The following is a 17,177-nucleotide window of genomic DNA, read 5'->3' on the forward strand; positions in this document are numbered from 1 at the left end:
TATTAAGGGCTAAACCAGGAATCTCTTATAGTGAAATGGGGCAAACACCTTCTGTTCAAGGAAAATGTTTAGAGAGCATCATCAAGGTTATGAAAAGCCAAGGATTGATTATAATTTTAGAGGAGATTACTGAACTTTTAAGAACTGTGAAGGTTATATGTCCTTCTTTTTCTCTGGAAAAAGAATTGGATCCAGATGAGTGGAAATTAGTAGGAGAGCAATTAGGTGAACACTACAATTGCCTTTGTGACATTTTGCCCTTTGGTTCCAGACCAAACTCAGTTTCCAAAGATACAATTCATACCTACAATTTAATCCAAATGGCTTTAAAAAATGTTATTCTAAAGGAAGAGATGAAGGAGCAAAATGGGGAGGTGTCAACTAAACTAGGTGAAAAGGATGAATCAGATAACAATGAAGTAAAGTACAATTCTGAGCAACAGCAACAGGAGCACCTCCCATCTCCTCCCTCAATTAACCCTTCATGGGTGGAGCAAGAAGGAGGAGGGGAAGAGGCAGAAACACAAACAGAATTGCCTGTGAAGCAGCCTAAGCCTATGACAAGATTAGAAAAAGCATTGGTTAAAGCTAAGAGAGAAGGACAGGATATAAGTGATTTTATACATGCATATCCTGTGATTGAAAATACTGACTCTGTAGGTAAAAAAAGGAGAAGATATGCACCTTTAGATTTGAATAAAATTAAGGATTTGAAAAAAGGTTGTACCCTTTATGGGGCTACATCAGCTTATGTCAAAATGTTACTAGATGGTTTGTCTTATGAAGTCCTAACCCCGAATGATTGGAAATCCATAGCAAGGACATGTCTGGAACCTGGAGAAAATTTATTATGGCTTGCGGAATTTCATGAATTATGTAAAATTCAAGTCAGATGCAATTTGGAAATAGGAGTTAACACACAATTCACTTTTGAGCACTTGGCTGGTGAAGGTCGGTATGGAGAGAATTCAGAACAGACTGATTATACCATGACAATATATGAACAAATTGCTAAGGCTGCAATAAAAGCTTGGGGTGTCCTTCCTGGACAGAAAGATCGTGGAGAGGCTTTCACTAAAATACAGCAAGGTCCCAATGAACCTTTTGCAGATTTTGTGGGACGTTTGCAAACTGCTGTCAAAAGAACTATTGGAGAAAATTCAGCTACAGAAATAATGACCAGACATCTGGCTAAGGAAAATGCCAATGAGATTTGCAAAAGAATTATATGGGGATTAGACAAAGATGCTCCTTTAGAGGAGATCATAAGACGCTGTGCTACAGTGGGAACAAATGCTTTTTACACCCGGACAATGATGAATGTAGAAAGACAGGGTCCCTCCTGGCAAGGGCCTTCTAGAGAAACTCGGCGATGTTTTCAATGTGGAAAAATTGGGCATCTAAGAGCTCAGTGTAGGTATGGAGATACAGTGAGAAGACAGGGTGAAAGAAGACCTAAAACCCTATGTCCAAAATGCAACAGAGGACTCCATTGGGCATCAGAGTGTAGAGTAATTCAGGGAAATAGGATGAGGGGCCCAGGTCCAGGGCCCCAGGCAAAAAAGACTTGGGGCATGATGGCAGCTGATGTTACACCCAAAGAGCCTTTAGAAGGTCAGGACTCTGATTTAATCAATCAGCAGAGAAGCAATCACATGGCAGAAAGGGATTACCTGATAAGTCAGTCAAAAGGCAATCAGATTGCAAAAATGGATTACACTTGGGGAGAATACAGGCCTTTTAAACCAACAGGGCTGTGTTCAGTGCAAACAATTCCAATGTAATTGCCAGATGATGAGAAGAGATTTAGAAAGTGGTAAATAGAAGGTAATTAGATAGGTTAACTGCCTGGGGGAGAGGGTTTGCTTGTATTTCTTCAGCAGGAGAAGGAATCAGATGGGTGCCAACGAGTCGTATTCACCTTGTCCATCAGAGAGAGACAGAAAAAGAGAAAGACCTCAAAATAAAGGAGAAGATCTAAGAAACATCTGACACTGAAAGAGCATGGATAATAAGAAGACTGTTAAAGAACTTTAAAACCAGCAGGAATCATTGGACTTCCTCACACAAGATGAGACTAATGGACAATGGACTTATGGACATTTATAAATTTTCAATTTATGATTATGTTATATACTTCTAGCATGTGTTACGTTACTATGTTACTATGTGCTTATGTAATTTATGTAATTATCTGTAATACTTCCCATATTGATGGATTTATGTTTCAAGGTCATGACTGTCCTATGTTCTAAATCAAAAGAAAGGGGGAGATGTTAGGATTACTAAGTGAGAACTGAGGTTGTCTGGATAGTGACAAGGTGAGAATTCAGGTTTTCTGGACAATTACAAGGTGAGAACTCAGGTTGACTTGATAGAGGGGGCAAGCTCATTGGCTGGGGTGGTTCTTCCCAGAAGCCCTTGCATTATCCCACGCCCATTCTCTGGGAGGATAAAAAGAGACAGCACTGGGCGCAGAGAGCAGATCAGCCTGGAGAAGGATAAGAGCTGGAGGAGATTCAGAGCCAGGGTTCAAGAAGAAAAACTCTGAATTGCATCAGGCTTGACGGGGCTCTCTGCAGGAAGGGAAGTCACTTCTTTGGACAAGAGTTAACAGCAACTGCCTGGAGACAATGGTTCGTTACAAGAAGAAGAATCTGTCTGAGAGATTTGAGTAGACACAGCAGTTCTCTTCCCAGAGAGCGATCCAGCAGCTTCTGAAGACGATAGCTCGCTACACATCTAATCATCTTTTCATTTAAGCTATTTTTGAGAATCTGTATATCTTTTCAAAGAGCCTTGAATTCTAAACATTACCTTCTCTCATTCTATCTTAAATCTGTAATAACAAAATTGATCCACCATTCATTTACCTTACATGAACACTGAAAAATTGAGACCACTACCACTACCACCACCACCACCACCACCACTACTACTACTACAACATTATATACCTTATATACCCAGTAGGTGCACAATAAAAGCTTTGTTGGAATCCACAGTGTGCAGATTCTGAAGAGGATACACTCCCAAAATTCAAAAATGTCACAAAATGTCACTTTCTTAAATTAAAATTAATATAAAAAAAAAATCATAGAACACTTGAGGCTACAGAACAGAGAAAGGTTATAAAATCTTATAAAAAGTAGTAACAGCTGGTGTACCAAGGAATAAATGATGTGAATTAGCAAGTGCTACCAACTACGATAGCATCCAGTAAGAATCAGAAGGAGGGGTTGTGTATGACTCTTTGCAAAGGGTTGGAGTCAGCCTTAATAATAAATAGGACAGCATACATCAGGAATATTACAAAGAACCTCCAAACCCTTGTCAAAATTCATGACTCCTTTGCACTTTATACAAAAGATGCTGCTGCCAAAACATTACCCATAATTATGAAATCTTGGGTAATAAACTGGAAAAGTTCAGAAGCTCAGGCAGCACTATATTCTCCACTGCTAACTCAAAGCAAGGACTTCAAAAGAAAAAGGTCTTATTTGGAAAATGAATGACTATATCTGAGAGTCTGAATTTCTGGATTACAGCTTCTTGGAATGATGGACTCTTGGACAAGAAAAGAATTACCTAGCTAAGGATGATAAGAATGTAAAATATGTACAATCAAATACATCTGTATCTGAGAAAAAGAAAAGGAGGGGGGAAATGGTCAAAGTATACACAGTAAGCACGATACTTTAAAAAATAAATATGACGGAGAAAGACTAGAAAAAAGAAGGCCCATAAATTCATAGGAAATAAAAATCTGGATAAGGAATCAGCAGCAAAACTCATTTCTTCAGATGTGTATCTACGGATCTATAAAACATGTGTTAAAGAAGGTAAACCATGATTCCTAAGGCAATGAGGCAAAACTGACTTCAAAAGTGATTTTATGGTTTGAAACTGTTAGGATAGGACCCAAGCTTGGACCATAGGAACCTCATTCAAGAAAAAGAAGATCAAAAAAATGGATTGGGCCTGTAGTAGAGTTATATTTTAAATAGGGAGTCAAGATGGTAAAATACAGACCAGGAACCAATTGATTCATGCAACATCCCCTTTCAAAAAACATTTAAAATAATGCCTTAAATCCAATTTTTGGAATGAGAGAACCAACAAAAGATCAAAGGAGACATTTATCCAACCAAGGACAACTTAGGAGCTCCACAAAAGAGTCTTATAACACCAAATGGGCCCAGGCCAAAAGCATGGCAGGAGCACCATGGGTTGTATTGGCCCAACAAACAACAGTCACAAATTCAGGAACTCTCAATCCAGAGACAGTAGTGGGGATGGACGACTTTGACAGTAGTGGGGATGGCAGTTTGGCAATTCTGATGCCCATAAGAAGTTATGGATTGCAGTTCCAGGATAGAGAGAAGTGTTTGTGGCCAGTCACAAGGGAGAGAGGCCCTGATCACAGTTTCAGAGCCAATAGGAGGGCTGCAAGAGAAAAGGGGACCTGGGCAAAGTTTTGGGCCAAGAAGAACGCAGCGGAGACCCATCCTGGGTGGAGCTCAGGAGAGCAGTGACCACACCTGTTCTAAGATAACACTTTAGAAACCACAAAAACTTGCAGACCCCAAGAACAAAAACAGTGGCAGGAAAAAGACTGAGGCCTGTCACAGTGCCTCCCCACTCTAAGTCCAATTTTAACAAAGTTCAAGTAAAGAAAGGGACTGGGAAAATGAACATACAACAACAAAAAAAGGATCTAACTAGAAAAGGCTACTATATAGCATTAGGGAAGAGCAAAGGCTCACAGAAAAAGGCCAATTGAATGCAAAGTCAGCAAGAATACTAGAAAGAGTTATGAGAGAGACAGAGAGAGATAGGGGTGAGAAAGAAGGATTCATGGAGTGAAGAGGCATGAAAGAAGAGGGCAAGAAAGAGTTTTTATAGTAGAGGGGGAAATGTAGGGGTGGCAGGAAATATTTGAACTTCATTCTCATCAGAATTGGTTCAAAGAGAACATAACACACACACACACACACACACACACACACACACACACACACACACACACTCTCTCTCTCTCTCTCTCTCTCTCTCTCTCTCTCTCTCTCTCTCTCTCTCTCTCTCTCTCTCTCTCTCAGTATCCAATATGGAAATAAGAGGAGCTAAAGAAAGGAAGGGTGGGCAGATTAAAGAAGTCAGCATTATTATTCAGTCATTCAATTATGTCCATTCAGTCAAATTTGTCCAAGAGGTTTCTTGGCAAAGATACTAGAGTGGTTTGCCATTTCCTTCTCCAATGTGTTCCCATTTTTACAAATGAGTGAAACGATTCATTACAAATTGGAGTCAAGTGACTTGCCAATGGTGACATAGCTTAAGTATCAGAGACTGGATTTGAATCCAGATTTTCCTGACTCTAGTTGCCCTAAAGGGAAGTAGAGATTAGAAGCAAAATAGACTTTTGAGGAGGAATCAAATAAAAAGAAGGAAAAGAGAAGAAAAAGGTAATCATAATTGTATTTAGGAATGGGATGAGCTAATTCATAAAACCGAAGCAGAATGCAGAATAGACTATTAACCAGATCCAAGAATATGCTACATACAAGTGATGTACTTGAAACAAAAAGACACCTTCAGAGTTATAATAAAGGGCTACAGCTGAATCTACTATGCTTTAGCTGAAGTTTAAAATTGGGGACGTTCAACTGGGATATGGCTGAACAAGTTGTGGCATATTATTGTGATGGAGAATTACTGGGCTATAAGAAATGGTGAGGAAGATAATTTCTGAAAAACACAGGAAGAACTATATTGAATTGATGCAGAATGAAGTAAAACCTAGAATACCATGATGCATAGTGACAGCAATGTTGTAATGATGATCAACAATAAAAGATTTGGCTGCTCTGATCAATAAAATGATCCAAGACTCCAAAAGACTCATGATGAAAAAATACTATCCACCTGCAGAAAAAAAACTGATGATCTCTGAATGCAAATTAAAGAATAATTTTCTTGCTTTCTTTTTATTTTTGCTTTGATTTGCAATGTAGATATTAAGGAAATATGTTTTGCATGATTTCACATACGTAATTGATATATCTGTTTCCTTTTTCAGGAGGTAGGGTGAGGGGGAAAGGGAAGAATCTGGAACTCAAAATTTAAAAAGGAAAGAAAATGCCAAAAATAAACAAATAAATAAATAGATTTCTAATGTTTACATTAAAATTAAAAAAAAAAAGTCACAACAACAAAAAGGATTCTTGCAGAGGAGGGAAAGCCTAGAGGAAAGCAATATTGCTACCAGAATATATCACCTGGACAGAAAAAAAAAAAAAAAAGTTGTTGAATTCAGGGAAAAGATTCCAAAGCCTAGCATGGACGTGTATCTTCCTAGGGTAAAGCATAATAAATTTATTGCCATACCTTGAATTATCTGTAATAATATTCAATAGATATCATAGATTTAAAGCTTAAAAAGGACAATAGAAGTCATCTAGTTCAACTATTCTCATTTTACAGATACAGAAATTGAGGCCAGGAAGCAGGAAGGAATTGTCCAATTACACAGGTAGTAAGTGATGGAGCCAGGACTTGAATCCTATTTCTCTGATTCCAGAGGCTATGCTCTTTCTACTGTACCAAGGCACTTTTGTTCTAATGCTATGCTGCCTAAGTAAACTGCTTAATCTGTGATTGGCTTCCTATATAACTTTTATAGATGAACAATACTGTTTATCTTGTTAGATAGGATTTTCCTTAACTTTGTCAATAGTGCTCCTTTGCAAGAGCCTCTAACTTGGAAGATCAACATTCCTCTAGGGATATATGGAACAATCAGGTTGGTTAATACAAGGTCAGCAATCCTAAAAGTCTTAAAAGGATAATTCTACCAGTATTCCTAACTTATTTTGCTTAAGAAAAAGAAAGCTAATATAAAAAAATTTTTGAATGTCTTAAAATAATCAAACTTCCTGAACAACATAAAGACTTTTTGACTTACTATATAACTAAACTTATAGTTCGTCATGTTAAATATCTTAGCAAAATTATTTTAAAATGAGAAATAGCTGATATTTAGTTTATTACTACTATCAAATATTTATCAACATGGAAAAATTATACGTGTAAATAATATATATTATATATATGAAATTATATAATATAAATTACACACACATAACAGGGGGGAGGGGTAGTACTTTACCTTGCATGGTACCGAGAGTGCCAAGAAGTACAGACATTGGACTGAGAGGAAATGGCCTCAGGATGGCTCTCTGTGAATTTGGTGGCATGCCAAGAATGAGGCCTACAGCCTACATCATTCCTCCTGGAAAAGAATAGGCAACATTTTGAAACAAAAATCTAATGTGGTTCGATTAAACTAGTCTTAAAATAACATGTTCTGGACAAGTTCAAAAGCTAATAATCAATTTCACTAATTTACAAATCACTCAAGCACTTCAAAAAATATCTGAATGACAAGATACTTATTCTTAAAATATTAAATTTTTTCAACTTTATTTCATCATGAATTCATTTCATCATTTAAATCCTTAAGACATGAATTTAGCTGATTTTTTTCAGTACTTACTGAAAAGCAAATCTTCTTTGGGACAACTTTGTGGGTATTCTTATGCTTTTCCCAGGGATAGGAGCTAGGCTTGGTTATATAGACAACCCAGTTACATAATTTATATTTCAACCTATACTTTAGACAACTAGTTAAAAAAGATTTATTTTCTTTAATACCTACAAAAAAGAATCTTTGAGAGGCAATTCCAAAATGTCATTTGCAAAAAGTGCTTTAAAGAAGAAACCATGTCTTAATTTATTTTGTATTTCCCACAGTGTTTTCCAGTTTCTCAATGTATAGCTTTTGAATGAATGAATGAATATCTGTTGTTGAATCCTTTTACTTAAGTTCTGAGAATAATAAAACAGAAAACAAAGCTTTGCGAAAAAGTATAGAATGATTAAAATCATTTCCTCACTTAATTTGACTTCCATTCAACAGAATCATCTCATGTTTGTGCCCAGAGAATTTTGTCTAAAAGAATTAAGCCAATGTTGAATATTCCATATAGAAAATTCCTGGTAATACTGTAGCCACAAAAAGTAAGATATTTATAACCCAAGGATGGAGAGGTTCTGACCACAAGAACGCATTATGTTTGACTTGTTCCATTTTCATGTTCTTCAACTGAGCATTATTCTAAAATTTTCTAAGTAATTAAGCAATTTAATGAATAGCCTGCAGCAACTGCACTCTGGAAAGTGATCACATTTTTGCACTTCTCCCTGTGGACAAATCAATCTTGTAGAAGCCTTGCCTGGCCAAGACAAAGAGTTAAACTTTATCTTAGTAAATAAGTTATGGAAAACAAATTATCCTTTTAATTTCTGAAGGATGTCAAGTAGGCTAACTGTGACACACGTAGAAAAAGATTAAAAAGCAAGCACAGTATGGATTACTAAATTAGCAAATTAGAACATCTAGATGAAAGGAAGGAAAAGGTGAAGGGACATGGAATAGCTTTCATAATTATTTTCAATAGATTGGAGTAAATGAACAAATCCATCAACACTATGGATGTTATGGATATAACACATAGAAGGGGGAAAAAAAAATACTGTACCTCATAGAGCTTCTCAAAATCTTCATAAGAAAGTTTCTGGCCACATCAATGTCATTTTCAGATGGCATTTTCTCTGCTATAATATCCACCACCTCTTTCATCTTCCTAAGCAGCCAACCAATGAGGGAAATAAACTAAACTGAGTTGGAATTTGAGGTAAAAATGACTAGGAAAAAAAACCTCACATTTTGGTCAATGAGGCTTTGTCAAGAGTATTCTTGGAATGAAAGGGGTACAAATGCTACATGCTACAAGACAGGAATGGTCACAGATGGACTACGCTCCCCTTTGCAGAGTTCCCCTTCTTCTTGGAAATAGCCCCCCCCAATAATAATAGCCCTAAACCCTTATTTTTAAAATGAACAAAAAACCTACCCAGATACCATTTTCTCCTTTCTTTTGCTAATCTTCTCAAAAAATGCCTTTAAAATTACTACACATCTATTTTTAGAAATGACTATATCATTTAAAAGATGTCACTGAAAATATTTAGAGGGTTGTTTTGTTTGTTTGTTTTTAATGAAAACTTTCCTCTTCTAAAATGTTAGATTCATTTTGTAAGTGCTACCCTTCGAATGTCATAAATTTAGGAACCTTAAAAAAAAAAAAAAAAAGCCCACAATGCTCAAAAGTACAAAGATCAAAATTGATACCTGAGAACAGTCATTTAGTATTTCTGCATTCACCTCAAAAACCATGATCCCTATTAATAAATTTTACAACAGATGTATTGACTGAAATATGATCTTCCCTATGGGAATCACACACATTTTACATTTTTCTACTCCTTAATAACATTTTATGTTACATCAAATCCCATCACCCATCTGGCTTGATAAAAACTCTTAAAATACTAAACAAGGCTACCATTGTTTAGTGACATAAGGACTAAAGTTCTAAAGTGAAAGTTGAAGAAGCAGCAAACTTATTTTTTTTTTAAATAATTTTTGGATGGAGAGAGGATAAGTGCAGTCTTCAAATACATGAAAACTTGTTCTATGGGAGACACATTGTAACATCATGGATCTGGGGACCTTGGAGGTACTCTATTCTCATCCCTTCTTTCTTCAGGTCATACAGGTAGGAAGCATTAAGGGTGGGATTTGAATCCAAATCCTCTGAATACAAAGCTAAAGTTATTTTCATTAACTTCTTTTGCTTGATCTCAGTATGCCAGATAAAAGGACTGAAGAAATTAGGAGACAGATTTCAGGTTAATATATGAAAAAAAATCTCTAACATCTAGAGCTCTCTGAGAGTTTTAATACACTGTTGGAGGAGTGAGTGGTATCTTGACAGAATTCATGTATTGGTTGGATTAAATTGGTTCCTTCCTACCACGTATTTTTATGTGCTTCTATCAACCCTCAACATTTATCAAAACAAACAAAAAGCCTTGGATGCTGAATCTTAGACTAGCAACAGTAAAGTTCTAGGAGTACAAAAAAAAAAAAAAAAAGATAAAACACGTCTCCCCTTACAATAAATCCAAAGTAAAATCATGTGAGATTTACTGATTTTGGAATTTAAGTTTTGGCCTTTCACAGAGCAAATAACATCTGTGACATGAATACTAAAAATGGAATATATCATGTCCTAAAGGAGTTCCAGAGAATACCAGATTTACTTGTTCTCTTTAGAGCACAACTTGTCTGTGTGGTGCTTTATGAAAAATAGAAAATACAACATCACTGGGAAAGTAGATTTCAGGGTTGGTCAAAATTTTGGGAATCACAAAAACGTCTGTTGAACATAGACATTAAAATAAAACAGGAACATGTCAGAAATAAACCTCTCTCTGCTATTCATATGATTCTAGAAGTTCATAATGTTAATGGCATACAGCTTACCTACCTATGATAAAATTTAAGCTAAAGGCAGAAGATGGCACTAGTATAAAAATTTCCCATCATGTCCAAGGAAGGCCTCACTCACATGGTCTTTGTTCAGCACTTAATTAACAGTCTTGATGATGATATTTTAGATATATGTTTCTCTACTGGTCTTTGAATTTTAAATTCTGGCAAGAGATCATTTAGCATGATATGAAGTGAAGATCAATAAGTTAGAAAATCAAAGGTACCTTTGAAAGGGAGTTCAGGAACCATCTGGTTCAAATGTCATTGATAAGGCATGTAATCTCTGTCCAAAGCTCTCCAGTGAAGAGGAAACTCTAAGATCCCAATCCAGCTCATTCCAGGCTCAGCTCTAAACTAGAAGACCAAATTTCCTCATACTAATACCAAAATAACTTATAATTTTATCTGCTAGGACCATGCACAGGACCATAGCTCATCTAGAAGGAAAGAGTCTCAGAAACCACTGTCCTAAACCCTTCATTTTACAGCTAAGGAAACTGTGGCCGAAAAGATTAAATAATTTACCTAAAATTAGACATTTTAGTACCAGAGGAATGTCCTGAAAGCCAGGACCTTTGAATTCATATCTAGTGTTCTTTCCGCTTCACCAGGCTGCCACCAAGGTCTAACTTCTCTCACAGATGACCAATCTGAAAACAGGTATTTCTTTCTCAAGCCTAAACATTCCCAATTGCTTCAATAACTATTCTTATGAGATGGTCTCCAGTCTCCTCACAATACTGCATGTCCTGTTGTGGACATGCTCTGGCTTAAGAAGGTCATGACCACTTCCTCTCCAAATGCATTCAATGTTAATAGTTGTACCCAACCCTTCAAGACCCCATTTGGGGTTTTCTTGGCATGGATACTGGAGAGGTCTGCCATTTCCTTCTCCTGTTCATTGTACAGATGAGGAAACTGAGGCAGACAGGTTGTGAACTTGCCCAGGATCACACAGTTTGTGTCTGAGGCTGGACTTGAACTTAGCGATTCCTAACTCAGCACTCCATCCTTGCTACCTAGCTTCCCCATATATAGGCATAAAAGTGATTTTTTTTTTACTCTCTATTATTCCTACTAGTTTAATAACTAGAATGTCATTAAAAAAAAAAAAAGAATATTACATTTGTTTTTAGAATACATAGCTGGAAAAGGAATATATCAGATCTACTTCATGCATTGGCCTAATATTGTATTATTTCTGGGCCCCATGTATTGCCTTGTAGGGAATTTCTAAAAATGACTCTTTCTGAGGTGCATAATGTCAAAAGCATCTATAAGCAGAGAATGGGATAAATACAAAGTATAGAAAAAGGACATAAGCAATAACTCAGAATGGATAGATAACAAATATATGAGAAAGGGGGAGAAGAACCTTTTTCTTAAAAAATAAAAAAGCAAAATAAGATTCAAATAACTATATATTATTTTTCACCATTATCCATTATTATCAGAGGGCTTAGGTTCAAATACTTGGCTGGCCTTGGCCAAGTCATACTTATTCCCATTGAGTTTCAGTTTTCTCATTTGTAAAATTAAGAGGATTGGACCAAATGGCCTCAGATGATCTATGTAATCCCTAATCTGAACAATTATTATTCATCTAGTTTCTTCAAGAGCAGGTCACATCAGGTCAGACTAATCTGATTTACTTACAAACATTTCTGTGGGCTTCCACTTCCTTACTTGGAAATGACGGGATTGTGGGGTCATGTAATTGCTCAGATGGTGAGGTCATTTCCCCCCCATAACTCCTTAACCTCAAAATCTCAAAAGAAGGAAATCTAGATCCCAAAGATACAATAACTAAATAAGAGACAAGATTCTATAAATTTCCTTTTTTTTTTTTTTTTTTAAAGGCAGCATTACATAGAGGATTTAAAGCAGGACTTGCAATCAGAAAGAACTAAATTCAAGTCCCACCCTCAGATGCTTTACTAGTTGTATGATCTAGGTCTGTTTCCTTATATGTAAAGTAAGGTCTCAATGAGTTCTAAGCTCCCTTCCAATTCTGAATCCAAGACTTGAGATCCTATAACCTATTGAGTTTGATTAATTCTTTTTCTTCAGTTATAAGGTAAACTTCTCCAGACAGGGATAGATATAGCCTGAAACGACTAGCATAAAAACAAAAGATATCAATAAAGCTTTCTTCTTTTAAATAAGACAGTTACATGTTTTGATCTGATTTTGTCTGTGCAGCATTGAAATATGTTTGGAAAAGCTGCACATGTTTAATCTATTTTGGATTGCTTGCTGTCTTGGGGGGGAAGGGGGAAGAGGGAGAAGAATTTAGAGTACGGGGTTTTAGAGGGGTGAATGTTTAAGACCATCTTTGCATGTGACTGGAAAAACAGACTATTGAAATTTAAAAATGAGAATTAAACTTGATCTGATTTTTCTTGTGCAGCATGATAAATATGAAAATGTGTTTAGAAGAATTGCACATTTAACCTCTATTGGATTAGTTGCTGTCTAGGAGAGGGGGAAGAGGGGAAAGGAGGGAGAAAAATATGTTATACAAGGTTTTACAAGGGTGAATGTTGATAACTACCTTTGCATATATTTAAAAAAATTAAAAAGCTACTATTTTTAAAAAGGAAAAAAGAAATCAGGCTGAAGACAGGGGAAAAAAAAGAAAGAAACCCAAATCCTAAAAAGTAGCACTGAGATTAATCATTGGTTGTTTTTTGTTGTTTAAAGCAATTTAAAATGTCAGTCTTCAATTCTCCGATTATATCTTACCCCCAGCAGGAACCTTAGCCCTTTATTCTAATTTTCCTTTGTTCTAATAAGGTCACTAGGAAAAAAGTTTTTGAACCTAGCTGCATCAGGTCTTGAAAAATGATGATGAGCTGCAAATACATCTAGTAGGAAAAAATTTTAAAAAATTAAAAAAAAAAAAAAAAAAAAAAGTTCTGGTCCTGCCAGAGGGAATCAAGACTTAAAGAGAGAAAAGGGATCTTTAGATATTTCTTACTTGACAAGCAAATCTTTCCAAGTAGTATTGCCCAAGGCATACAGATTTTGGTAGTCTATTCATAAAATAGTAGGAACTAAATCTAAAAAAATAGAGTAAAACAGTAATTTTTATTATTCTGCTAAGAGAATATTCTGGAAGATTTAGAACAAAATGCAAACTATTTTCTTAAGAGGAAAAAGGAATGAATTGACTGCAAATTGTTTCTTTAATGGCAGGAAAGCAAATTTGGAATTAGAATAAAAACTTACTTGTCTGTAAATAATCCTGCTATCCTAAGACAAAAAATTTCATGTGAATTGTTTATGCATAGGAATATGAAAATATACTCCAATATTACAATGAAAATGCTACTGAAATTAAGAGGACCATGACATCAGGGAGATGCCATGATATACAAGTGAATTGGATTTAAGGGAGGGTGGGCTGTGCAAGGTCACTTGCCTCACTTTCTCTCCAGAGCCATGTGGGTTCAGTGGCAAGATACAGATCGGGACAACTGGAGATGGCCCTGGATGAAACTAAAATTACTAGTATAAAGGCAGCAAAAGAGGTTATTAATTAATAAACTGGAAAATCAATTTCTACTTAAATGACAGGTTCTAAATGTCAGAATGTGGGGATTAAATCTAGGAATTTAATTTTTAAACCTTTACCATTATTCTTCTAATGAGCAAATTAATTTTATTTGGTTTAAATTTCTAGTATCAACTGCAAATATTTATTTGTAATTCAATTGAACATTTTCATCATATCATTAGATCATATCACTTCCCAAATGCAAGTACCTTGTTTCCTTTAATTTTTGTGCCTCCTGTGAGAATTGAATGAAGGTTTAGTTTCCAAAGAGTTATGAAACTAAAATCAGAAAAATGGAACTGAAACCTTAGAAATGGAGGCAAATGGAGGGAAAATCAAAGGTGAGGATTTACTCACAAGTGGAAGGGAAGGTGTAATTAGGAGGTGGGTGGAAGGGGGGAGAGTAATGATGTAATTAAAAGTGGAGACTCACTGTGAGAATTAAACTCTTCAGATAGTATGAAACCTTTTTAGCATTCAGCCAATAGGGACTCAGGGGAAGGACTGAACTAGTCAAAGCCAAAGGAAGATGAAATGATGTAATGAAATATGGAATTTCACACACATCTGAGGTGATTCTGAGGTGAGTCCCTCTAGACTGTGACTATGATATTCAATCATTGGGGAATCGGAGGAACGCCTTGCTATTTGGTATAAAAAGACATATATATTGATTCCAAATGTGCCTATTTTACCTAATTCTACACTTGTGTAATTAAAGACCTAAATTCATCCCTCCACCAAGTCCAATGGAGTTATTTCTCACACCTCCCTAAGGAATCTAGGACAATGTTCTTTAATATTATAGGGTTTTTAACAAATATTACTTAAATGAATGTCAGTAAATAATAAGTTTTCATGAAATGTTGAATGTAAATACAATAATTTATAAAAATGCTTAATCAAACCGTATCAAAATTGTAGTTATTTACTGCTTTCTCTAATCAAAGATATCTATCTTAAGCCAAAAAATGATTCCCTTTACTAACAGAATTACAAATGGAACCCATTTCAGAATTGAAAATTATTCTTTCCTGCTTTGAATAGAAGCCTCATTCAATTGGATTTAATTTCACAAATGATCTATCTGCAAACTAGATTTTTTTGTGTGTGAAATTATAAATGAGATGATTATCATATTATTTGTTTGAAATCATCAAATGAAATAGTATGGTGGCACGCAAAAAATACATTATTGAAAGTCAGGTAACCTGATTTTAGACCTGGTCCTACAATTGCCTAATTGTATCATCTTGGACAAACTTCATGAGATTTGGGAGGAGGGGCAGAAGAAACTTAATTTCTTTATCTGTAAAATGAGAAATTTGTATCAAATGACACCTAACATATCTTTTAGATATGAGTATATGTTTCCATCTTAGGTACCTGATGATAATATCTGATCTCACACAGACCCATAGGAGATTCATGGTATTAATTTTTTATTAACTTATTCAAATGTCTCCTAGTGGTTGCCCTAAACCTTTTTTTTTTTTGGGGGGGGGGGGAAGGGGAAAGGGGCTTATCAAGATTTTCTAAATCGGGGGCAGCTAGGTGGCCCAGTGGATAGAGCACTAGCCCTGAATTCAGGAGGACCCGAGTTCAAATCTGATCTCAGACACTTAACACTTCCTAGCTGTGATCCTGGGCAAGTCACTTAACCCCAGCCTCAGGAAAAAAAAAAAAAAAAAAATTTCTAAATCCCTCATTCTCAAGATGACTTTGTCTCAATTTTTAAAAGGCCAAGGCCATCAGATATGAGCTCTAAACCCTTTTCTCATCTTTACTCATTCTTGTTTCTTTCCTTTCTTATGCACTACAAACTTGCACAATCTATCGTTCCCTAATTCATGTTCAATCTCCACTTTTATTAATTCCTTCCTCTTTTCCTATAAACATGTTTTATCCAGTCTCCCCTATATAAAAATAAAAATCTTCTCTTTACCCAATTCTATGCAGTTCTGTCCTCTACATGAATTCCCTTCCCTCCTTTTTCTCACTTATGAATTTAAACTCCCTTCAAATAATGTTCCCTTTTGATTTTCTTGGTTTTGTTTTTTGAGATAACCTAGCTGCCAAATTTAGTGAATTTTTTTCCATCTTTCTTGACCTCCCTAAAATATTTGATGCTATTGATCACCACCTTCTTTTTGCTGTTTCTTCTCTACTGACTTACCTTTTTAACTGTTCTTCCCTATCCTTCACTGACTTCTTATCTCAAACTCAAGCTAGACTACTAGCCTGCTTGTGGGTCTGCCTCTTCAGGTCTCTCAAAGAGATCTTCCTCTTGTGCAGGTCTGATCATGTCACTCCCCCTAACCTCCCCACCAAAGTACTCAAATAATTCCAGTGACCTAGCCCTCCCTAGCCTCCAGGGAGGCATTTATGTTGGCACTGTTTGGCATCCAAAGCCCTTCATAACCTAGCTTCTCTGCTACCTAGTCCAGGCTTCTTACATTTTATTACCCACTATATGTGCTTCAATCTAGTGATAGTAGTCTCCTGACTGTTCTTCAAACAAGACACTTCATCTTTCAGCTCCAGGTTTACTTTCTTTTCTCTCCTTTGTACTTGGAGTGCTCTCCCTCTTTAATTCTATCTTTTGACTACCTTTTCCCCCAATTGTGTTAAGTATGTGTGTGCGTGTAGATAGACAGAGAGATACACAAGCAGATTAGATGACAGATACACAGATAACAGGTAAGACAGAAAGATAGGCAGGCAGACTAGAAAGACAGACATAATAAACAGAAAGATTAGATAGATCAGATAGATATAAAGTTAGAAACAGAAAGGTAGACAAGCAGACAGACAAATAGAAAAACATATTAGATACATTAAGACAGACAGACAGACAGGCAGATGAGAATGACAGACTAGATAGCTTAAATCAAGACAGACTGGAAGATTAGATAGAGAGAGATAGGCAGACAGAAAGAGAGTAGATGGATACACAGACAGAAATACAGATAGACAGACAAATTGACAGACAGACAGACAGACAGATTAAATAGACACAGCAGACATAGCTTTTGCGTATTATCACTACCATTACATAGTGAAGGCAAATATTGTCTTTTGCCTCTTTTTGTATCTCCAACATTTAACACAGAATACATAGGAGATTCTCAATATTTCATGATTATTTTACTCTTGCTT

General features: G+C 35.9%; 1 protein-coding gene across 7 annotated transcripts in view; it reads right to left on the bottom strand.

Annotated features, from left to right (window-relative positions):
• The window catches only part of SHROOM2 (shroom family member 2), a 217,735-nt gene that overhangs the window by 76,172 nt on the left and 124,386 nt on the right, over positions 1 to 17,177 (bottom strand). For 6 of the 7 annotated variants that reach the window (XM_074300031.1, XM_074300033.1, XM_074300034.1 and 3 more), the window contains exon 3: positions 7,169 to 7,291. In XM_074300031.1, the coding sequence (XP_074156132.1) occupies positions 7,169 to 7,291 (123 nt within the window). Of the gene's footprint in view, positions 1 to 7,168; positions 7,292 to 8,600; positions 8,757 to 17,177 lie in introns of those variants that run through there. The other variant, XM_074300036.1, reaches the window with a different exon arrangement.

This window comes from Sminthopsis crassicaudata, chromosome 3 (assembly GCF_048593235.1).
Source record: "Sminthopsis crassicaudata isolate SCR6 chromosome 3, ASM4859323v1, whole genome shotgun sequence".
Classification (NCBI taxonomy): domain Eukaryota; kingdom Metazoa; phylum Chordata; class Mammalia; order Dasyuromorphia; family Dasyuridae; genus Sminthopsis; species Sminthopsis crassicaudata.